At 45.5% G+C, this 24,371-nt stretch overlaps 1 protein-coding gene across 1 annotated transcript; it reads left to right on the forward strand.

The window, feature by feature from the left end:
• Window positions 1-175: 175 nt before the first annotated feature.
• Window positions 176-23,754, forward strand: KLHDC10 (kelch domain containing 10). The gene is made up of 9 exons (XM_069801490.1): window positions 176-327; window positions 13,831-14,052; window positions 14,593-14,747; window positions 15,962-16,110; window positions 16,745-16,829; window positions 17,759-17,825; window positions 18,447-18,494; window positions 20,684-20,823; window positions 22,083-23,754. Exons 1-9 carry the CDS (start codon window positions 213-215, stop codon window positions 22,290-22,292), a joined length of 1,191 nt encoding a protein of 396 aa, XP_069657591.1. The 5' UTR covers window positions 176-212; the 3' UTR covers window positions 22,293-23,754.
• Window positions 23,755-24,371: the final 617 nt, after the last annotated feature.

Below are 24,371 nucleotides of genomic sequence, written 5' to 3' on the forward strand. Positions count from 1 at the left end.
GCCCCTCAGCGGCGCGCAGGCGCAGTGATCATTACTCAGCCCCCCCCCCCCCCCCCCCCCCAGCAACAGCGTTCTCTCCTCGGCCTTCCCCCACCTACCAAGAAGCCCGCGTTTCATAGGCTGGGGCTCGCAGAAACTTCGTCGCTGATTGGAAGGCGGCCTTGCCGTTGGCTGCTGCCTGGCTTCGCCCTGAGGAGGATCGGACGGGGGCTATGTCGGCGGCAGACGGTGCCCGGGAGGGTGTCGGGGAGGGCCCGGGCGGTGCGGCGGGTGGCGGTGGTCTCCTCAACCGCTTCGTACAGCTGCCGGGCAGGCCGCGCTCGGCGGGTGAGTGGTCGCCGGTTCCCCGGGCGGGGGCGGGGGGTGACCCCATCCCCGGGGTGTCGGGGACGGGGGCACCCCCGTCCCCAAGGCCCTGAGAGGACGCATACCCCGCAGTTTTGGGGTTGGGGGGGATTTTGCTCGCGGTGCCGGGGCTCTGGGACGTTTTGAGGGGGAGCTGGGGTAGCCTATGGGCTTGGGATGCGGGGGGGAGGGGGGTGTCACCAAAGGCCCCGGGGATGGTGTAGGGAGGGCCGGGATGCTCCCGTCCCAACGGTCCCGGGATAAGGGGTCCTGGAGCTGCGGATGGGGCTGTCACGCGTTTCCAAACGGTTTTAGGGTGTTGAAGGGGAGCCATCGTCTTGAGGAGTGGGGGGGGTTACCCCTCTCCTACGACTCTAGGGGGCGGCCGTTCTTCTTTCCCCATCCTGACAGTCTCAGCTTTTTTGGGGATGCTCGGATGACCCACACGGGTGGTTCATCCCCATGGACATGGGGAGGGGGACGACACAGGGTACCCTGTGGTCCTTGGTGGAGATCAGCCCTATCTCAGCAGCCCTGTGATCCTGGATGGGCCTGGGCTAACCCATGGTCACCCCCCCTCCTCCCTCCCCAATCCCAGCGTATCAGGTTTTTGGGGTGGGGGGCCCCACAGTCCTGGGAGGGATGATCCTGGGCTGGGGGGTCCAGGCTACCAGAGGGACCTTGGATGAGATGTCAGCCCAGTCGCGTGACCTGGGAATGGTGGTTCTTTCTGTTTTCCACCTTCCTCTTAGCAGTGTTGGTATGTGGGGGGATTACCCCACCCCAACAGCCCCAGGATACTAGGGGGAGGAGCCCAGGGTTAACCCACAGTCACAGGATTGGGAAGATCACCCCCATCCGAGCAGTTCAGCAATACTGGGAGGGACGTGGGGCACCCCATGGTTCTGTGATGGGGGGATTCCCAATCGGTTTGGGGTATGCCCCCCCTTCCTTATCTCCATAGCACCCCCTGCCCTCAAGGGCCACATGGTGCTGGGGTGCTGCCACCCAGGAGGTGGGTACCCCAGGCCCAGGGCATCCTTTTCTGCCCTGGCTGCCCCTGGCCCTGCCACTCAGATCCCTCGATGGAGGATGTGAAGCCTTTTGCTGCCTCAGGGGTAGGAGCCTGTGTTTGGTGTGTCTGGAGCACCAGCAGCAGCGGGGAATGGGCTTTCAGACCAGGGTCCACGTTTCAATCCCTGTGAAACCTGTCTAGATCTGCAGCAAAGACGCCTTCGAGCCTTGTGCAAGACTACTGTGAATTTGCTAAGTGGCTCCACGCTTTCTATTTTTGGGCAAATTCTCAAACATGTTTCCTTCCTTCTGTGATAAAGGCCTTTTTTGGTAACACAAGAACTGATTATCTTCATGTTCCTGAATTTTAATCATTGGCTTGAGCAAGCTGGTAGCGCGTCCTCCTGACGCGGTTGTAACGATCCCACTTTTGGCTACCAATTATGGCCCGACATGGAATCCTGCCCTCCACCACCTGCTCAGGGGCGGATGCTGCAGCCCCAGGTACAAAATGCCCCCATTCAGCTCAGCCTTAGCACGTAAGTCCAGCCTTAACAAACCTGAAGCTGATTGTCGATCTTGCTGAAAAACTGCCTGATGGAAGAATCCTGTTTGAGTCGATTGCTGGAGTTTTCTCCCCATTCGACACCTGTTAATGTGCTATTTATAGAGCTCCAGCAGCAGCCCTTACATAACCATTGAGACAGAGGAATATTTTTTTTCCCCTCCTTCCATTTCCTCCAACCAGGTTTGTCTTCTTACCTCCCAGTTCCCTTTCAGAGTTTCCAGGAGGCATTCCTTTGTTTTCCCCACCATTCAATGCCCTAGACTTTGTCCATAAGGCATGCTATCTCCTTTTAATCCTGTTTTTACAAGTAATTACTGTCGTGAAAGCACGCAAAGAACTTGTAGCATGCTTTGGTGTTGGATGTGTTCACTACATCCCTCCCTGCAGAGCTCTTTTGCTCCTGCTAAGCTGTGTGTGGTTTGAAGTAGATCTGGGCTGTCTCTTGGTTAAACAGAAGAGCATACATCTTGACTTACATGCTGCTTTTGTCACGTTCTTCTTTTGCACCTACTTGTAGAAAAGGTTTTAAGCTTTTGTCACCTTTTTTACTCTGGAGAGTACAGGGAAGTGATTACGAAAGGTAAGCAGGCAGCTAGCGGGAGCTGGTGCCAGGGTTGTGCTGCTCTGTTTGCTTTCTCAAGCGGACTGTTTCTATCGAGGGTTTCTCAATAGGGGCATTTCTCAAGCAGTGTCTACAAAAGAGTCTCGTTGATGGCTTAACAGCTCAAAAAAAAAAAAAAAAGCTGTTCGTGTTTTTGCTGCCTCGTGATGGGTAAAGACTCTTTAAACATCTAAAATTTTGTGTTGGATAAGGGAAAGGAAGGAGCTATTTTTAGGTGTTTGTAAGCTTTAGAAAGATCAAAAATGTCAAATATAGGTGGTGTGCAGTTTGTTCTTCTCCTCGTTGGAAATCATCATGTCCACATTTAAATTTCTTTGTTTTCATCAGGCTCTTGGGGTTAAGTGGATAGAAACAATCTGGAAACCTAAATATATCTTTGCTTCTCGCATGCTCAGCATTTATGCTCTGTCTTAAGCTATAATTTTCCCAGTGTACCAGTCACAGTAGAGGTGGTTTTTTCGTATGGAGAGGTTCAGAGTTTCTAATATGTATTTTAAAAAAAATACAACAGAAAACCCTAATATCCTGAATCCCTTTGTGTCATGTGGGGGAACAAGCCTGAAGCCAAATCGGAACCTGGGCTGCATCTGCAGGGGCATTACTAGCAGAGAAAGAGAGAGATGGGATCATCCTGTTCTACTCAGTGCTGTGTCCAGTTCTGGTCCCCACAAGTCAAGAAGGACGAGGACAGATGGGAGACGGTCCAAAGGAGATGGTCAGAGGGCTGGAGAACCTGCCCTATGTGGAAAGGCTGAAGGAGTCAGGTGTCTTCTCCCTGGAGAAGAGAAGGCTCAGGTGGAACCTCATCATGGTTTTCCAGTACTTAAAGGGCAGCTGCAAAGAGGACAGAGGGTCTCTCTTCACAAGGAGCCACATGGAGAAGACAAGGGGCAGTGGGTACAAGTTGCACTGGGAGAAGTTTCATCTCAATGTAAGAAAGACATTTTTTACAGTAACAACAATAATTCGCTGGAACAACATCCCCAGGGATGTGGTAGAGTCCCTGTTGCTGGAGAGTTTCAAGATGTGACTGGACAAGGTGCTGAATAATCACATGTTGGCTCCCTTTCCCATGAGAGGTTGGACCAGACAATCTTTCCCGATCCCTTCCAACCTGGGCTGTTCTATGGTTCTCATTTTCCAGAATTCCTTTCTTTATTTTCCTTTTACGTTTTTTAAAAAAACCAAAACAACCCAAGGAACACTCAGTTTTAGTGGTATAAAATCTGTAATATAGAATTTCTGGGGCATATGTTTCCTCTTTTGTTCTGGTTTCTCAGTAAGGACAGTCCACTCGGAAGGACTCCTTATTTTATTCTCTGCTCTGGGATGCTATCTCATGTATTACAATCCTGTTCCTATTTTACTAATCATGGGAAATACTGACAATCAATTGCACACTTGTAGAAATGTTCAAAATACGTGATTGCTACAAAGAGTTTTGAAAACAAAAGCCTCTGAGAAGCAGGATGAAGAAGCAGACCTATTCTGGACATCAATCCAAACCCGAAAGCTCTCACAGCTGGATGTGAGAATGATCATTCTCTTAGAAATGCTTCTTTAGAGACTTCAAATATTTGAAAGGGTCTTGGCCGGTGGCCTGTAGGTTGTGTTTGGCATCCTTGGCTGGTTCCTCTGGCCTCTCCCAGCTGCCCTTGACACCCTGGGCAGAGTTGTCGCTCAGGTGTCGGGGACACAGGCACTGCTGCTTTCTCTCTTGGGTATTTTTTGGGCACAGGCAGCCTGCCACAAAAAAGAGCTATGTGATCTGAGGAGGCTTAACGCAGCTGGATGAACAAACAGGTTTTAAACCTTGTTCTCGGCGACATGTTCACATCCTGCTTATCCAAACATTTGTAAGGGACTCTAATTACATGAGTTACAAACTTATTTTGTCTGGCTGGTATGAAAAAGATGAAGCTTTGAAGACTGGAGTCAAAGTCAATATTGACTTGTCTTGTTCTCTCTCCCAAGAGCCAGCAGCGCTTTGGCTTCAGCCTTTGACCTAAATGTCCTTCAGAAGTCTTGCAGAAATCATAAGTGGAAAGGGAGATACTGAAACCTACTATTCTGGATGTTGGAAAAACTAGATAGGAGGGAAAATAATACTGATACCCTCCTTAGAAAACCTTAAGAAGCGGTAAAGAGGATGTGTACACACACCTTAGCTATTCACCACTGGTATGTTACTTTGAAAAGATGAGAACCAAAAGCCACACTATATTCGTTAGCTTTACATCCTGTAGTTATTTAGTTTATATTTCCAAAAATTGTGCTTGAAATACAAATTATATTGCTACTAGTAACGCTAATAATATTGTGGCCAAATATAAGCCTCACACTGGGATTAGTAGGATTGAAGATCACAGATTGATGGAAAAAGCCAGCACATTTGGGGCAGGTCTTGCAAGCGGAAGACCCTACACCTTGATTACAGGACAAAGTCCATGCGGTTGCAGCTCAGTGCCTGTGCCGTTCCTTTTCCTGTTAGCCTGACAGGAAGAACTTTAAGAAACTCAGAATGAGGAGGCGCAGACAGTAGGCAGCAGAACTGCCTAAACTTCGTGAAAGGAGAAGGAAGCAAAACTCTTGAGGTCAAAGCATCTCGCCATAGGAGCCAGAGGGTATAAAAGACCTGTCCAAAACTAGTCTGTCCTTCTAAATGAAGAACAACCCAGGAATTGTAGCGAGGACTTGGCAGCTGTCGTCCTTTCACCCTCTGTGCTGTATGTAAGTGATCCTGGCTGGATTACTTGGATATACTTGGTTCTTGTGGGTTTGAGTGGCCAGAACCACCTTATGTAAATATTTTGTAAAATAAGATCACCCTCCCCTTTCCTAAGATCTCACAGAGTTTTGTTGCACTAACTTATTGCACCTTTCACTTTGCAAATGACCCTCTGGTGGATGTCATGATTAAAATAGGTTGAGAAAAAAGGAAGCTTATAACGGGTGGTGCTGGGCTTGCTGCTCTGGGAGGTGTTTGAGGCTACGCCTGGATATCTGTTGGTTATGCTCCAGGAATAAATAAAACTGTGCTTTCTCGAGGTGGTCTGGAGGAGAGGGAAAGAAGGGCTTGATTTAAAATAGTTTAGCATAGTCTTCAAATCCTGATTTGAGCCACACATAAAATGAAGAGGATTCATGGCTGTACCTGCAATTAGTTTTCATCAGTAAATATCAAAATAGGAAGTAGTCCTGTAGTTCTAGGAGGAACATCTCTCTAGATGCAAGTCTTTAACCAGAATGAAAATTCAGTATATTAAAACCACCAGTGCTTTGACTGCAGCCCAGGAATCTGTTTTTTTTGTGCTAGCAATCTATTTTGGCTGAGTTTTCCTATTGTAGCCTGGCAGAATGTGATCCTTGCTTTTATTTCCCTGCCAGCTCCAAATGTTAAACTGGATGAGGTCCTCAACATTGTTCTGTTTCAGGTTACCTGATGTGCATGGCAAGCTCTAATCCATCAAATTATACAAGAAAAATGATACTGCTTTGTTCAAGGAATGAACTGGGAGCTTGCACAGCGTTAGCTAGTGAGTGCTACAATGAAAGCTTGAGTCCAGATGCTTTCTGTCTATGCCATGGGACGGCTGCCTTCCCTTGCTCTGTCTTGTATAATATTGCTCAAGGAACTACAGGTAGAGCAGCATTTAATCTTTACTTTTGCAAAGCAGAATTACTTGGCAGAAGCGTGCTATCATCTCAGTAGGTCTGCTCTTTATCCTGCCTGCTGTGTTGAGCACGCGTTGGAGATGAAAACACAGCTGCCACACTGTGTTGTGAACACTGATAGCTGTTGCTCGGATAAGTTTTGGTAAATCACATGCATTATTGGTGACCTGGCATTATGTTGTGCAGTGTGGTTGAGGTGATGCTCTAAATAGCTAGCTTAAAAAAGGGTGTGTACTGTTGGTTGTAAACATTTGGATGGCCATTGTGAACTTAGGGTTGAACTACGGTCATCTTAATAAATGGTCTTTTGTGTGTTTGAAACAAACTTCATTTAGCAATAGGAATCTGTAAGCTTTCATGTGCCATTATTTCCTAATTTTCAAATATTTAAAGAACTTTGAAGCTTGATCTGTTGATAAAAAATATGCTGCACATGTAAACTGTTTTCTCCAAATGCATCTTGGTTGGGAAAAAAACAAACTGGTTGCTTGTCCTTGAGATTTAGAAACATTGGCAACTTTTATTGGATAAAATTCTTTTCTGAAGGTTAGAAGCCAAGCGTTTCTTCTGACCCTGAGTCTCACCTCCTGTGTTGAAACCGTGAACTTGAGACCAGTCATCCTTTTTAACTTGGGTCGCCTGCGTGAGATGATCTGGAGCCTGTACATCTTCTGAGAGGCTGATACCAGATGAATACATTTCACTGATTCCCCTGAGTGCCCAGGAAGGTTTGTTTTACAGGGGGAAAAAAAACGCACTGAGCGACTGCCTCCCTGCTGCACCAAACTGAGCATCCAGATGCCAGAGCATCCCCTGGCTCCATCCACTACTGGCAGGATCTCGATCGTGCTCTTTTCCTTTGCTTTTTGGCTGCTTTAACATGAGCTGGGCAAAAGGGAAAGAAAAAAACAGGGATTTGCTGTTTCTATGGAGAAGGCCATGTGCTGTAAGGAAAATACACATTCTTGGGGTCAGACATGACCCCAAGATTTGAGTGAAACATTTCACATTGGCCTTTAATTATTGCTTTGGGCTTTGAGGATCGTTCCCTGTGTATTCTGAATGGAATAGACAGTTCTTTGTAATTTCTGTTGTCTTTATCTTACGTGCTTTCCTTTTTGTGAACGGCAATGTCTTTAAACGGCCAGATGAGCAAGCAGTAAAATGGTTGCATGAAACAAGCAAGCAGTACATGGAAAAACAAATCATAAATGCTTTGACTGCTGCGTTGTTAGGATCTTTCTGTAATTCAGTGACTTGGAATGGGGCAAGCAGCATGTCAAAACTTTATAATTGTGCTCCAATTTCAGATGGATCTTTAGTGATCCTTTAAGACGGAAAGAATAAAGAGGCAAAACTTTAAAATTGACACCTGCGGCTTGGAGTCAGCTGATCTGACTCTGCAAAAGGATGTTTTTTGTACCCTTAGCAAGCAACAGTGCGTGGCAGACTTTAGAAATGAGGCATCCCGAAGCTGGAAAGTCGTTGCAGTTGCAGCTCCAAGGCAGTAACCCATGGGGAAAGGGTATGTGTTTGCAATAAGAGTATGTTTATTTAGTCCTGCTCCTGCCATTTCTGCTAGCTACAGCCAAGTCTCTTTCTGGTAGCTGTGATGGCAAAAGAACTTGACCTGTTTCCATTTCCAGAGTTGCCTTTTAAGCGCGAGGTTAGCAGTTTCTCTTACCTCATCTTCTTTGCTCCCAAAGGATCCAGGAATCATTTTTTCTGCTGCAGGTTGCTTTGGCTACTGCTCAGCTTCACACCGGCCCTAGTGAGGGATGATACAGGGGTCATTCTTTTCCTTTCTGCTTACAGGTTTCTGAGCAGATGGTGGGACAGCCCAGACCCTTGGCCTCTTCCTTCCAAGGCTGGTTGGGAAAGGGAGGCAGCAGCTGTGGATTTGCCACCTTGGGAGAACAGCACTGCATTGGTTTGCCGGGATCTGGTAACAAGGCATGGTAGCAATTAGGGAAAATTCCCTTAAAAAGAAAAATCAAATTCTGCAGTACCTGATGGCGTAGGCAGACCTCACCCTCTGCCAAGAGCTTCTCCTTGATTAATAGATTTATTTGGTTTTTCTCTGGCACCATGGTCATGATAAAAAAAAAAAAGGATGGTTTCAGGCAGGCTCTCAAAACTTCATATTCAACTCTTTCATTGTTTATTTTTAAGAAATTAATTTGGCTAATTAGACCTTTTTTCCCCCCTCTTATTTAAAAAAAAAAAGCCCAGCTGGCTGACTTACTAATTCAAATAGCGGCTACTCCCCTCTTGTTTAACCTAGCCAGTGAGATGATGCCAGCATTTTTTTTCCTGCAGTCATGAAAGGGAGGATAATCGAATGGAAAGAAAACGTCTTTGTTCTTCGAAACTTGACTTTGTGCTGCTCTGTTTGAAGCGCCTCTCACCTTACATTTGCACTGCATGTGAATCAGTGCAACCACTTGGTACTTCACAGTTTAATTTTCTTCTTCTATAACTTTATTATAGAGCTATTGAAAAGTGGTAGAGAAATCCAGTAGACTTGAGCATAGCCGTTGACATGTGCTGTGGTTCTGGGCATGCTGGTAGCATTTAATCTGCTCTGTAACTTCAAGTAATCTGCTGGTACCAAGGGATTTTTATGTTGGTTTTTTTTCTCCAGGCCTTCCATAGATTTCTGTAGCTGTCAAGGCCCCAGAGCTGGAATTTAATAAACTTTTAAGTTTGTGTTAGAACAGGAGCAGTATTTATGGACCAGCAGGTGCAATTCAGCTTTGTCCTCCCCATAAGAGGGATATTTTGAATGGGAGTCTTGTTGAACACTATTCAGGACCATTATGCTCTCTCCTCCAAAATAAAGGGTTTTTTTTAATTTTCTTAATGAACATCTCTGTTTTCTCCTCCTCGCCCCAGACCTACTCTGTATTCAAAGTTTTTGGAGAGGTAGGAAATGAATGTCTCATGCATTGGTTGCTGTGCTGTGTCACATCAGGAAACTCGGGAACAGATATTCATGCCGCTGTTTTGCTTACTCTCCTGTTCTAATAATACCTCTTGCAGGAGAGGTATTCAATTAGGAATCCACTTTAACAAAGTCAATCTGGGCCATCGGAGCAGCTCCCTCTGAAGTCACTCAATGAATCACTTGAAAAGGGTGAATTTAACAGGGTGTTAACAGGTCAGTGCATAGCCAGCAAGCAAGTTTCAATCAGCTAGCTTGGTCCTAATTTAGGACTTTCCTTAATTATGTTCCTGTCATGATATTTCAACTTCTCTCTGTTTGTGGAGCTTCTTATTCTCTGAAAGTTTTATTGTTCCCATTTCTCCCCTCAGGACCAAGGAAAAGGGGTCTCCTTGTGACTGTACCTTCCCATCCTTCCTTCCCGTTTCACTTTGGAGTCTTAAATTGGGAAAGCGAGTGCTTTCCAAATTATATCCATCCACTTTAAAGCCATTTTCTATAACTAGCTTTACGACCTCTTTCCCACAGTTCTGTCTTGACTTGGTATGTTGTTCTGCTACTTTCCATGTCCAGTGTCACAGAATTCATAGCGAGGCCTGGTGACTTGCAGCTTTTCACTGTGATGGTGTCTCACTGTGCTTCGCTTAGTGTTGGGTCTTTCTTTAATCTGTGGCAGGTTCAGCTCTTGGGGAGATGGGCTTTGCTAACTAGAGGAAGAAGTTAGCAAACCCTTGGGTGTTTCCATCTTCCTGCACCATCTAAAGTTTGCGCTTGTGTAATAGGCTTGTTGTGCACTGCTAATGCTGAAGCGAAAGCAGATCCAAAACTTGCATGAAGAATTTCAGTAGGAAATGTGAATCATCTGATAAAACATAATTAAATGGAAATGCAGCTCTTTATTGGAGGTAAAAGTCATAGAGCTTGTCTGCTGAAGAAACTAATCTGAATTAACTCTTAAATAGATTCAGCTTTTACAGGTCTTTTCTTTAAAAAGATATAACTAGAGGAATCTTTTTCTAAGGCTTTCTTCTGAAGTGAATTAAGGTCACTTCAATTCTGAATAGAAGAGTTTGGTGGCAATTTAACTCAGTTTAACATTCAGTTCATTCATACATTTGCGAGTGTGCTGGTGTAGGTGACTCAGAAGATGTGTTGGATAATTTTTTTTCCTGTTTTATGGGTAGATATATCATCTTCTTTGGGCCTCTGCAAGCAGGAGGATCTAGTCCATTGAGATGAAGGGGTTAGTGAAGAGCGGAGCTTAAAACCAGCAGGCTGGAAATGTGAAGCCTTTGGAGATAACTTATTCCTTATATGTTGAGCAAACACAACTGGGGTCTGCTTGTATAGAGCAGAAAATCTGTTGTTCTTGAGCAGAGTGAAATGAAATTGCATGTGTTTGTAGCTACAGGGGTTTGCCCTGAGCTTTTGGAAACCTTGCTCTGGTTGGCATTTCCAGCCCTCCTTTCCCTGGGAGTCACTGCCACGTAGCAGGCACAGCAGGAGGAAGCATTTCAGCTGCTCTCCTCCACGGTTTGGTGCTCAGCTTAATGCTGAGGACAGTGGATTTCCCCTGAGCAGCTGAGTTGTGAATGCATGACCAGGGACAGGCATCATTTCTTCCGCTAGCTCTGCCACGAGGATCCCTAGCTTCTGACAAAGGACAGTTACTGAGTGAGTGTTTGATTGAAAAATGCGTTCCTTTAGTTCACAGAGCCCTTTGAGTTGTTGGCGAGAGTAGTGGGAATGGGCAGGGAATGGCTGCATGGGAAGGATGGTCCTTTCAGACCATCTCGGTTGGGTACTTGCAAGTATCTGTTTGACACCAGCTCCGCCTTCTGATGCCCTTTCTGTGTCTTGAAAATATCTTGAAAAAAATCGTCTTTTAAAGATAGGAGATGGGTTTCTATCTAAATGGGAAGAGGTGAAACCAGCTGGGCTGTGTATGGGCTTAATGTACCCATCTCGCTATCTTGAGGACCTGCATGCATCAAACATTGATCCCTTTCTGTTGAAACTTAACTGTTCTGGGGCATTATGGCAAAGTCAGGTGTCTTCTCTTTTTAATTTTGAGAGGTGAATGGCAGAGAAGGCTTCCTTAGTTTTGTTTTTAATTTATTTTCTTTGAATTATGCCTCTTACTCTTTAGTCTGTTGGCTTTATAGAAAACTCAGCCTTATTCTTCTCTCTTTCCTCTGGAAAATTCTCACAGCAAGTGTTATAACTAGAGGGAAATAGGATCTATATTTAATGTAATATTTGAACTCCTAATTCCCTAATACCTTTTAAATTCAATGGATGATTGAATTAAATCCTCACTCCCCTGCAAAATGTGTGCATCAGTGCTCCCAGTCTTTGCTGGAATTAAGCTCCCATTTCAGTTCTTTCAGGTCTTTTTGGAGGCCTCCAGGGCAAACACAGAAGAAGAAACAAGCAGGATGAGCTCCCTTTGGCCAAGCACAGACACGTGAGCCCTTCGCTAGGATATCCTCTATAGGCTGCAGAGAGGCATGGGCATTTCTCAAGCATGGTTTTGTTTGCAGATATTCAGGATCAGATGAACTGCCCTCTCGAAGCATCTCTGATTAGAAGAGTCTGAACAATTACCATGATTGTAAATACCTTTATTATCAATGTGTTCACTTAAAAATGAATCCATCTCTTTGGATAGTTTCAGAGTTTAAAATAAAAAAGGCCAGAGGGATGGATGTTTCTCTTTCCCTTTGTGAATCACCTCTAAAGCACGTAATATTTGTTTTAACAGTTTAGTCCACCACTAGTTCCTGGCTGCCACTGTTAGTACATGTAATATCCACCCCTCCTGTGCGCTAATGTCCATGCCACGCTGGGTGCCCGATGGCACTGTGCTGTCTCAGTAGCCAGGCCAGACTACAGGTTTTTCCATTAATTCCTTAACTTTCTTCCCCTCTCTTTCAGCCAGTGCTTATTAGTTTTCTAAGTGGGGATTGCTGTGAGACACAATTATTACTGGAAACAACCCAAATCTGTCAAAACTTAGCCACAAGGAGTTTGTCTGAACCCTGTAGAGCAGCTTAATTTTGGACTAGAGTTGGAGCTTACAGCAGCAGCAAACGGGGAACATGATTAAGCAAAGCTGCTTGTGCTGAGTTAAAATTCATTATTCAGTCTGGACAAATCATTTATTTCACCTTTCCTGTAGGAAAGATGCTTGATGCCTCATTTGTTATTGCTCCACATGTCTGATTCACTGCTGATAATTGTAACAAGCTCTAAGAAGAAAACACGATGGGTCCTAATTAGATGCTTCACTGGGTCCTGTTCCATCCTAAAAGTCCGTAAAAGAGCTATGAGAGCAGGTGGGTGGTGAAGATCACTGGTTGCTTTCGGTGGGGGTTCTTCGGGAGATCTTCTTTTGATGGTTTTTTTTGTTTGTTCTTTATTGTCAACTGAACCAAAGTGGGCCTGTCTTGAGGTGCAACAAGCAGAGGATGTGCTTGAGAGAGTGATGATTATGCACTGAAATTGTACATTTTAGGGGACTATTATCTATCTTCCTTCTCAAGATGAGGCTTAGAGTTACTCTCACCAAAAAGCTGTTGTATTGCGTAGAAAAAATGACTTTTGAAACCTTCCTGGTTTAGTCAGCTTGAGATGTTCTACATGTGTCTCACAACCAGCTCCTTTGTTCAGGGACCTGATCATTTTCTGCTCCTTTCATCTTCCTCATTCGTTATGTGGTCCTGTGTCTTGTTGAAGAAAAACATCTACGTCTGGCACTGTGCTTGGCTCTTGCTGTGCATCATATTCGAGCAAGCTCGGAATTACTTTTTGATCACTTGTCAGCTGAGACTTCAATTGCTGTTGTCCAACAAGAATATTGCTGTTTAGATTTTCCTGGACTGAATTGGTCTTTTTATCTATTCCAGTTGAGGTCTGAGCTTGAATTGTCCTCCCCACTTTTATTTCCATTGGCTTTTAGGGAAGAGGGTGGGTAGGCAGAGGGCTTCCTTTTGGGAAGGGCTGCGTCTGCCAGTTGTCAAGCTTAACCTGTTGGATCTCAGATGGGTTCCCTGCTGCGCTCCCTCCCAGTGCAAATGCCTTTACCTATGAGCAGATTTTACTTGCTGTATCAGACCTGTGTTGCTTAATGTTTAGGAAGCCACGGGTGTCCAAGGTGAAAGAGCCTTCTTGAGATACAAGGTGCCAGGAGCAAAAGAGAAGAAATGGAGAGAAGGTTTATGTAGGACAGAGAGCAAATCATTACTTTTCTTCTTTGTTCCCACCAGTCAGCTTTAAATATAATCATTTTGGAACGGTTTCCTAAGTGAAATCTGCCATACAGAATGATTGAAGGGGGAATTTTTAAGATATCTTGGAAATAGCTTTCATGGAAGGGTTGTCACGTGTCGACCTGCAGACAAGCCTCCTTAGGCAGGTGTGGTCCAGGGACATGAGTGAGATGGTGACACGCAGAGGCTCTCCCCATTCCTGCTTGGAGAAGTGGATCTGTCATTACAGAGCTGTTTCCTCCTGGCTGCAGACATGCTTCCCTATGGCTAAACACCAGCCACTCTTGTTGGAGGACCACCGCGGCGGGTGTAGTCCTGACCCTCAGACACAAGCTCAGCTCCTCTGCTGGCATTTCAACTGAAGCTGTTTTACCTTCTCTTTTTGCTGTAGGCCATAGGTCTCCACCAGCAAGAAGTGGCCATCGTTGCGTGGCAGATAGTGCCAACTTGTATGTGTTTGGAGGCTACAATCCTGACTACGATGAGTCCGGTGGGCCAGAGAATGAAGACTACCCGCTCTTCAGGGAACTCTGGCGATACAACTTTGCTACAGACACCTGGCATCAAATGGGCACTGAAGGGTACATGCCCAGGGAACTAGCCTCCATGTCACGTACGTATGGAAATTCAAGTCCTATGTGTCTACTCCTGAAGCTATTTTAATCGATGTCCCTGGTGGAATGCAAAACCAGGCAAGAAATGGGAAATCTGGATCCTGTTACCAACTCTTCTGCGAGTAGGCCTTGAGTTTGGGTTGGTTTTGTGATTTTTCTTTCCTCTTTCTCTTGGGTTGAGGCAGAGGGAAAGAAAAAATTTCAAATGCAAGGGGTAGTTTCCAGGTATTTAGCTTGATAGTTGCAAGGCACCTGCACTTTCAGCAGCTAGGTGCTCCGTGCAATCAGACGTCTCAAAGCATCCAAAAATAGATCTCTTTGTTCACTAGCCATTTTTAAAAGTAGGCCTTTGGTTACCATGGTTTTAGCTTTCATTCTTTCTCTTTTAGAGCATTTCAAAGCCACAAATACATAGTGTGAATTGTAGGGTATTTGAACAATATTGAACACTCTCTACCTACTGACTCCAGAGCAGAGAGTCGTTCTCTTTTACCATGTCTTGCAGCAACATGTATCTCTGCTCTGTCTCTCTCTCCTAGTTGTATTGCATGGCAACAACCTGCTTGTGTTCGGGGGCACCGGGATCCCCTTTGGGGAGAGCAACGGCAATGACGTCCATGTCTGCAACGTCAAGTACAAAAGATGGGCTCTGCTCAGCTGCCGAGGAAAGAAACCCAATCGAATCTATGGCCAGGTATGAAGGACATCCCTTGTCGAGGCACTTTGCCTGTGCCTGCGTACGCTGCGCTGTGTGTCACAGAAAAGGGGCCAGAGCATGGAGATCTCTTCTCTGCTAGTAACCAGAGTTGTTCTCTATGTACATAAGTGTAAGGGAAGGCAGGTACCATTTGTAAAGAAACAGAGTGTGGTCTTGGTTCTTTGAGATTACAAAGGAAAAGTGTAGTTTTCTTGTAGTTAGAAAAGCCAAAATTTAACTAAATGTCAGGTGCAGTTGAATGAAAAAGTATGTCTGATTTAAGGAGTGGTTGGTAGTTCCTAGAGTTGCTCTCTAGCCTCCTCAAAGCCTTTAAACCCCAAACTATAAATGAAAACAGGGTTTAGTAGGTCTTGTTTGCATTAGAATAACTTTTTAAACTGTCCATAATGTCCTGGATGAGCATGGTGCACAAAAAACTAGATTCACGCTCACAGGAGGAGTGCCAGCTTTTGCTGTGCTTTCCAATAATACTGCCAATGTACTTGTGGTGCAGATATTTATAACCCAACTAATTTCTCATTTAGATGTGCGCCAGACACTTAGGGAGGAAGGAAAGTAATCTTCCCCTTGCCCAGTTCAACTCGAGCTGGCCTTTGGCAAACAGGCAGTTGGGAGCAGAAGGAGCTTACGTCTCTGCTTCCACCTTGGACTGCATCAGGGAATGGTGCCTGCACCATCTTCACGGTGTCAGTAGGCCGATAGTCCATGTGCTTTTGAATTGTACAGGCTGTCTTTATTGTTTAGTCTGACTTATCCACTGTGTTTGGGGCTTTGTCTGTTACGCTTAATGCCACTGGCTATCTGATAGCTGGTTTGTAAGATTCTCTGTAACAGTATCCGTTTAAGGTCAGCGTGGAAGAGATTCAGGGTTAACTGTGCTTTGGTTTTAGCTCCTGGGAGCCCTTGCTGCACAGATCTGTTTTGTCTATGCCTGAAACTCAGCAGCTCCACTTCTAGGTCCTCATCTTGTGACCACGGAGTTACTTTTCCTTCCTACAGATACCCCCCGCCCCCCATCTTTTGTGTATCATCCTTGTTTGCCCTTCATATTCCTCCTGAACGTGTCATTTTGTAAGTTGTAGGTAGAGCTTTGCAAGCAGTGTCTTGCTTTGGGAGGGTGGGAGTTCTCTCTTTTTCAGACACTGATGTCGCACGTCCTTTCTGACTGGTTTCTCTCTGTTACCTTCCAGGCCATGGCCATTATCAATGGTTGTCTCTACGTGTTTGGAGGAACAACTGGTTACATTTACAGTACTGACCTACATAAGCTAGACCTCAACACTAGAGAGTGGATCCAGCTGAAACCAAACAATATGTCATGTGACATGCCAGAGGAGAGGTGAGAAGCTGGACAGTCTCAGAGACCTTTTACGCAGGGGAGTCACCACCTTTAAGGACAGGCTTCTGGGCGCTCTTAGAGCAGTGTTTTCAGCTGTGAACGTTGCACAACCAGTGCTCCAGCAGTCTGGCGTGCAGGGGGATGTAGGGATGGGTGTGAAGCCTTTGCCAGGACATTGATCTGGACTGTGTGGTGCCAGAACAGAGCTGGGGACTTGAGGCAGCTGGTGAGTGCTGAGGAGGGCAAGAGGCTCCTGTTGATCCCTGTCTCTTGTCCTATTCTGTAGCAAGGCATGGAGGAAGGAGGGCTGGGAGATCAATCAGTGATCATCTTAGTGAGAGAAGGGACTGGAATATTGATGGCCGTTGTGGTGCTCCGTAAATGACTGTACTTAAGTTCCGTGGTGCTCTGCTCTCAGAAAATGCCTTGCAAGCTTCTGGGGTGCTGCTTAGATTGCTCATGAAAGCTTCCACATCTTCTGAATGCTCCCAACCTGAGGGACTGATACAGCATAGCCAGGCTTGGGGTGTCTGCTTAAGTCACTCAAATTTGGTAGTGTTTTCTAGAAGGCTTTTGTTGTTGCTCACTTGCAGTAATTGCTTGTGCTGCTAAACGTCCTTCTTTGCACCTTCAGATACAGACATGAAATCGCACATGATGGTCAACGGATTTATATCTTGGGAGGTGGAACTTCCTGGACAGCTTATTCCTTAGATAAGGTAAGGCAATCGGGAACTTTGAGTGCTTGCCTGGATGGGAGATTTTCTACAGTGAAGTATAACCAGGATGGTCTCTTCATCTCGCTTTGCCTGGAGAGCTGAGCTTGGTAAAAAAATAGATAACTAGGAGCAGATTGTTCTCATATTTCTGTAAAACCTCATCTTGCTGCAAACATGTCCTGTTGACTTACAGATGATGAATCTGTGGTACCCAGTGACCATACCGATCTGAAAACCAGCTTCATTCTGTAGACCTATTATCAAAGATTCTCATTTAAAAACACTTAGGACATATTTCTAAATGTTGTGTTTGTGCCAAAACAGGAAAGTACCAAAGGAAGGAATTCCTTGGTGTTAAATTCAGATATTGATACGGTGACTCTTTTCTTATCTTCTCCCTTAATGGTATACTTTAATTTCCTTTCTTGTGGTAAATGTTTTTTCTCCAATACAATTTGGAGAGGGAAGAGTGAATTCATCTTGAATGCCAAAATGATAAATGAGGACACTTTAAATAGTGCTCCACTTCCAAAAAACTTGAAACTGCAGCAGTTAACGTGACTTTTTATCTCTCCATTTTCTGCATTTCTTTTCTCCTTACGTGCAGTATGAGATAGGTATTTCTAAACAGTTTTGAGAACTGGAGGGTGTGGGTTTTAATTGGTCCAGTTTTTTTAAAAGCAGTTTTCTTTTTCTTCAGCTGTGGGGCTCAAATAGCAAAGCGTGAGATGAAAGCTTTAGTAAGCTGGTACGCTTTGAAGGTGATTTTATACCTGCTTAGTCACTGGCTGCGATTAGCTGGTTTTGGTTTTACACTTAATGAAAAAGAGGTGTTGTTTATAGTGGCTCCCTGGGTCAGAGCCAGCAACTGCATCATTGTGGTGCTCGGAGAGCCAGGAGGAAGTAATGGCTCCTCTTTGTCCCTTCAGATCCATGCATACAACCTTGAAACCAACACCTGGGAGGAAATTGCCACAAAACCTCATGAAAAAGTTGGTGAGTCTGGAATTTCCCCTGTCTTCCCTTGTAAACCAGAGAGTGGCCAAGATGCTTGAAAATGCAGTTTTCTGGCAGGCTGAAAACCTTTTTCATAACCTTGTTGTACAGTACGTGACTTAATGCTGGCCTCGAGGTCCTGCTTGTTTAGAGCTTTAGCAGTGAGGACTAACCCATCTGAAGCATATTTAGCAGTCTGGCTTCTCTCCCTCCCTGGGTGGGAAAGATGATAGTGGCTGGCTCTCCTCCCAGAAGATATGCATCATCTCTGCTCCCTCTGAGGGAACACATGCTGGCCTGGTTAGCAGCAGGGGTTTCCCTGAAACCTTGTAGGCCCTTGGCTGCTGCTTTTCACCAAGCCAGAGGTGAGAGCTGGAGTCTGTGGGGAATGAGATTCTGGCACATTTCTGCCTTCCCTGGAGAGCAAGTAGGAGTCAAACCTGAAACAGCTGGTTGCTAAAGTAGAGATGTTATACCCGTGATTGTATGAAAGTAGAAGCCCCTTATAAATGAAACAAGTGACTCCTATCCATGATTCTATGTTGAGATATAATCACCACTTGCCCAAGCACTTTAAAGCAACTATAGTTGATACTTTTTTTTTTTTATTATTCTCCTCAGGCTTCCCAGCAGCCAGAAGATGCCATAGCTGTGTTCAGATAAAAAATGGTAAGATCCGCCTCTTGAAAATTGGTATATATCTTATACAACTTAGCAGTGACAAGCCCATCCTTCTAGCCTGAGAGATGCTGGCCTCTGACACATGTTTGTGAGAACTGCAGGGCACACGTGTATTTTCTGGAAGAGGATTTCTTTCTTGTTAACAGGCCTTAAGCTGCCCAGTTGGCACCACTCTTCACATGAGGGATCTTGCTGCTGTAGGCAGATTTACTTCTGTATTGCACAGTACTGTTGCTCTCTGGAATTCTGCAGTATTTTAGGCAACGCGTAAATCTCCTTTGGACACGTGGCCACTACAATGTAAGATATCACATATTTTAGCCACGAGTGTCCATGATACTTTGCAACTTATTGATTGCAAGCTCACAAACAGGTGTAAATGATGTTCTTGCTGCAGCTTGATGACTAACCTGTTAGCTTTGCAGTCCGCTGTGAAAAGCAAAGTGCGACCAAGTGCTGAAGCCAAGCTCTTTAGAGACAAGGTTGTTCGGAGATGTCTTTGATAGTGGGTCCTTTTCGTGGTGTTGTAAATCCGAGATGCTCATATGGAGTGGATTATGAGGCGGTAGCAGAGTTAGCACCTGAGTCTTTCCATTCTCTAGTAAAGTGAGGGTGATTTTATATGTTAGAAGCTGCACGGAGCTTAGTAGAGCCTTTTGTTCTTCACTTTGATCCTCCAAATGTTCTTGCTGTAAATCACTTGTGCGGCAGTGTTTGAGGCATAGCTTAGAGAGGGCTCTTCATGTGCAATCCATGTTCAATTACCCGCAATTTTGAACGGTAGAGTGTTCCTTCAACTAGATTTGGGCCTCTCCATAGCCTCATTGTCCTACAAGAACGCGTTCCTCGAAACTTGATAAAACAAATTGCTCATAATGGACTGAAGAAGCAGTTACAATATTGATCCTTCTTTTCAAACTCTTCAGGTCGATTACTGAATGCTGTATATTAAAGGGTGCTGAGCCATGCAGAAGAGTGCTATGCCAGATTATATTTCTTAGGAGTGCTAATTGTGCCAATAAAAGTAAGGCAGGGGCTGGGAGATGCTTCCAGTCACCTTCATCAGCGGTATTTTGCTGCAGTGCAAGCCTCTGAGTTGAGAACTTGGGCAAAGCTGGGAGCAAGGACCTGCCTCTGGCAGGCAGCAGGACTAGGATCCAGGGCTGTGGCTGCTCCCCATGGGTTTAAAACCACTAGAATCTGATCAAACCCAGGAACTTATGAACTCAGGTTAGCTAGGGCTTAATACAGCTTCTTAAAGTGGGAGTTGCACTGCCCTCCTGCTTCTCAGCGGCATTTAGCTCTGAATCTGCCATGGTGGGGCTGGGATCACAGGCAGGCTGGGAAATGGACATGAGCAGGCAATGTGTGCTTGCAGCCCAGAAAGCCGACTGTATCCTGGGCTGTGTCAAAAGAAGTGTGACCAGCCGGTTGAGGGAGGTAATTCTGCCCCTCTGCTCCGCTCTGGTGAGACCCCACGTGCAGTACTGTGTTCAGCAAAAGAAAGACATGGACCTGTTGGAGCAGGTCCAGAGGAGGGCCATGGAAATGATCCAAGGGCTGGAACACCTCTGCTATGAAGACAGGTAGAGAGAGCTGGGAGTGTTCAGCCTGGAGAAGAGAAGGCTCCAGGGAGACCTTGTTGTGGCCTTTTAATGTATACAGCAGGCTAACAAGAGAGGTGGAGAAAGACTTTTACCAAGGCCTATAGTGACAGGAGAAGGGGCAACAGTTTTAAACTGAAAGAGGGTAGTTTTGGATTGGACATAAGGAAAAAATGTTTTATGGTGAGAGCGGTGAGACACCAGAGCAGGTTGCCTAGAGTAGCTGTGGATGCCCCATCCCTGGAAGTGTTGAAGGTCCAGTTGGATGGGGCTTTGAGCAACCTGATCTAGTGAAATGTGTCCCTGCCCGTGGCAGGGGGGGTTGGACGTGATGGCCTTTAAAGGTCCCTTCCAACCCAAACCATTCTGTGATTCTATAAGTGGCCTCTGTGATTATGAATAGTGTGCTGGGACTGATTTGAGAGGTACTGAGAGCTTGTGTTGAGGTAAAATAATTGTTGATCCTAAAGCTGTTTTGGAAAGGTGATCGCTGACTTCAGTCACTGCATGTTCTGCAATTGCTGGATGAAGGATGGCTGGGCCTGTAAGCACCATGGGTTTCCTCTCTTACAGATGTGTTTGTTTGTGGAGGCTATAATGGAGAAGTGATTCTGGGAGATGTTTGGAAGCTGAATCTGCAAACTTTCCAGTGGGTCAAGCTCCCAGCTGCCATGCCGGAACCAGTGTATTTTCACTGTGCTGCTGTCACACCAGTAAGTGACTCATTTCTTTACTATGTAGCTGAAGTTCAAGCCATTCGTTCAAGCACTCTGACGTTTGTGTGGGCTGCAAATAGAGCTGAACCAATGTTACCAAGGAGGTGACCTCCACTGGATGCAGCATCTTTAGGCATTCTGAGGGCTGGTGTGAGGTTACTGCCTTGGCTCCTTTTACTCCTGCTGCTGTTTAAAGAGCGGTAGCACACAGTATATTCTGCTTTCTAAAAGCAGTGATGTGGAGTTTAAGCTTTTAAACCGTATCAGCTTCAAGGAGTAATTCTATGTGTGAACAGCAGTTCCTGTTTGTGAAAGGAGAAAACGTGCAAATACTCCCCCAAGTAAACTGGTTTTAGCTTACTGAGAACAGCCTGGATTAGCAGGGGAGCAGCCCTCTTTGGAAACCACTGCTAATGGCAAGATTGGTATTGCTAGAGCTTTTTGCTGTAACTAGAAGCTTAGAGACCTGTGGCTGATAAGCAGCAGGCAGCAAGAAATGCATTTAGCTGTGACTTCAGCCTCCTTCAGCTGATCATCGCCTTAGGGCAGCATGCGAGGGTGGAGATCAGGTTCTTTGGTTATAAGAGCAGGTGTTACCTAGTTTGGAGATTGTTATAAATGCAACTCTTTCTGAGAAACTGTAGGGCTGATAAAGGTGTTTCCTAGGCAGCTTGGTGACTGCCTGGACAGCAGGAATGCCTTTTCTTTTCCTATGTATTGAAAAAATGCCACTCGCAGAATAGGTCAGCAGCTGAGCTTTTCCCATCTCTCTGTGTTGGTGGTGTTCCTGGAGCAGGGTTATGCTGAGCAGGGAATGCAGCATGTCTTTGTATGGTGTGGTTTTAGTTTAAAAAAAAATATGTTCTTTTTAGCTGAAACCTAAGTATGGTTCGATACTAATTTATTAACACTTTGCCCCACTCCTAAAATTGATTTCTTGGGGTAGAATTCACCTAAAATACAGAGCAAAGCACTCTTAAGCTAGTGGGTACATGGTTTAGGATGAGACACGTGCCCTTCAGCAGTGATTCCTCCCCTTGGCTATGAGAGGAGCCCAGGGTGACTGGCTCGGGCAGTGACACTTCTGTTACCAGCACATAAAGGTGTGTGAGGTTAATCTTGCTCTGCCATTAACCAGCTGGGAATCTGGAGAGTCAAATCCAGGTTTTCCTGTCTGTGTTGCTCCTCAGCACCTTCTGGTGTGCCAGTTTGGTCTGAGCCCCATGTAACTCCCCTCTCCCCCTTTTCCCATCTAGGCCGGCTGCATGTATGTTCACGGAGGGGTGGTCAACATCCATGAAAACAAACGGACTGGCTCTCTGTTTAAAATGTGGCTGGTGGTACCCAGTCTGCTGGAACTGTCGTGGGAGAAGCTACTGGAATATTTCCCTCATCTAGCAACTCTCTCCAGATCTCAGCTTTTGCACCTTGGACTGACGCAGGGACTCGTTGAGCGACTAAAATGAGAACATCTCATGCTTCTGTCCAAGACACACTACGTTCAAGAAGCCCCCTCCTGCCCCCTATTTATGGATACCATGGATGGTCTTGCTAAGAACATGGAGGAACCCGCTCAGCGCCTTACTCAGCAAATACATTGATGCCTTTCTAGAAATTTTTACTTTAAGTTGTTGAAAATCCAGTTTTTATTTATGGATATCTAAATTACACCATTAATCAATAATACTCACTGGGACTAATCCATAACATCCAGCCATCAAACTGTCATCAGCACATGCTTGCAACTTAATTGGGGAGGGTGGGGAACTTTGCGAATGTCTGAGCCCATGCTTACATGTGGCCCATTCAACCTAGTATTTTCACAAGATGTATCTAACAGGACATTCAATGCAGAACAACAGCCAACCTGTTCTTTTGCTTTAGATAACACTCATACCCCTAATGCCCAGCTGAGCTCTCCCCCTATAAAACCAAGAACTCCTTCCGCTTGAAGGCTTTGCATGTGTTTCATGGGCATGTTCCCATCTCTTTGAGCTTCAGAAGACGGCTGGAACGTCACACGGGGCAGTGAGCGAAGCTTTGCCTGTGCAGCTTTTCTGGTGCAGTGTGCAGTGATTTGAAACACCCCGTGTCTGTGTCCCTCACCTTTTCATATTGAAAGGTTTGCTTGGAAGACTGGTTAAAAGTTGCCACTTAATGGACTACTGTGTAGTTTACTTGGGGTGGTGAGGGGAGGGGAGGGAAGAGGTTTTGCTGAATCTTTTTTTAACCTTTTCGGCTCACATTGCACTCTGAACAAGCTAACAGTGAAAACTCACCCTGTAGATTTCAGAGCTGTCTTTTAACCTGTAGTGTGTTGTACCCAGCGCTTGGGTGTGAGCCACCCATGCCAGCTCAAGTCCTGGTTATCAGCACCTGACTCTAACGTGTACCAGTAAGCTTTTTGTTTTCCTTCCTCCCACACATCACATCAGCTTTTTTCTAGTTAGCTTTGTGTTCCTCCGGGGGTGAGGGATGTTATTGCTGCATGTGGTTTTAATATGGATCCTTGGAAACTCATGGATCACTCATCCCAGGAAACACAGCCTCAAGAAAAGGAGAGAGGGAACATCTCTCCCTCTTGCTGTGAGCAGTGGTCATCTCTGCACAGGCAGGAGAGGAAGGGATGTCTGTCTATCTCTTGTCTTGCTGTGCTTGATATACTGTGAAATTTGCTCCAGAGACCATGTGTAAGTGGCCATCAAACTCTGAGCAGCTCCAGTGGGCTGGCATCAAGTTTGTGCAAAATTCTTTTTATTTGAAGACCATTTTTTAAGTGCCTTTTTTTTTAAATCAGCTTTTCCTAGTACCTTCCTCTTCCATCATCAAAGGCAAGGGTTAGACTGTGGGGTTTTAGTTTCTTTTTAAGAGATTGCATTTATTATGTTTAAATAAACCATAGCATTGTATTCACATTGTTAATCTGAACAGCGCTGGCTGATTGAGTCACTGCTACCCCTCTTAGGGAGCACCTACCCCTGATGTTCGGTTGAAGTGTTAACATTTGCCCCAAAGTTAAGCTTCCCCTCTTCTTGGGGATAGATTTTTTTTTCCCCCCCTTCTGTAGCCTCAGTTGCTGCCTTTTTTTTTTTTTTGTCAAGGCCCAGAAAAATAAAGATTGGGAATCATAGCTGAAGCATTCTCTGGTGCTTTTGACCACAGAAACTGGTGGCAGCTGCCACCAATCTGTTGTATCTATCATATGCCCCCTTCATACCCTTGCAGGACTTGCAGCTCACAGGGCCAAGCTGGGGCCCTCCAGTGCACTATATGGCTTCTGCTGTCCCCAACTCTATGTTTAGGCTGGCTTCTAGCGAAGAGCCTATGGGACAGAAAGCCTTTGCTCTTGGAGAGCAGTATCACCTTATTTCAACCCCCTTCCAAGCCTCCCTGACTGCTTGCTGGAGCAGTTCAGGAGCTGAACCCAGACCCTGCTGGCAGCTGTGGGCTGGGGAAGGGCTACCTGCTCTCCTGCCCTTGGCTTGAGATGTCCTCTTCTGCAGGACCAGGTTGGGCCAGTGGGCCTTTTCTCCAGCTCCCTCTTC

Source organism: Haliaeetus albicilla, chromosome 14, assembly GCF_947461875.1.
Source record: "Haliaeetus albicilla chromosome 14, bHalAlb1.1, whole genome shotgun sequence".
NCBI classification, from domain to species: domain Eukaryota; kingdom Metazoa; phylum Chordata; class Aves; order Accipitriformes; family Accipitridae; genus Haliaeetus; species Haliaeetus albicilla.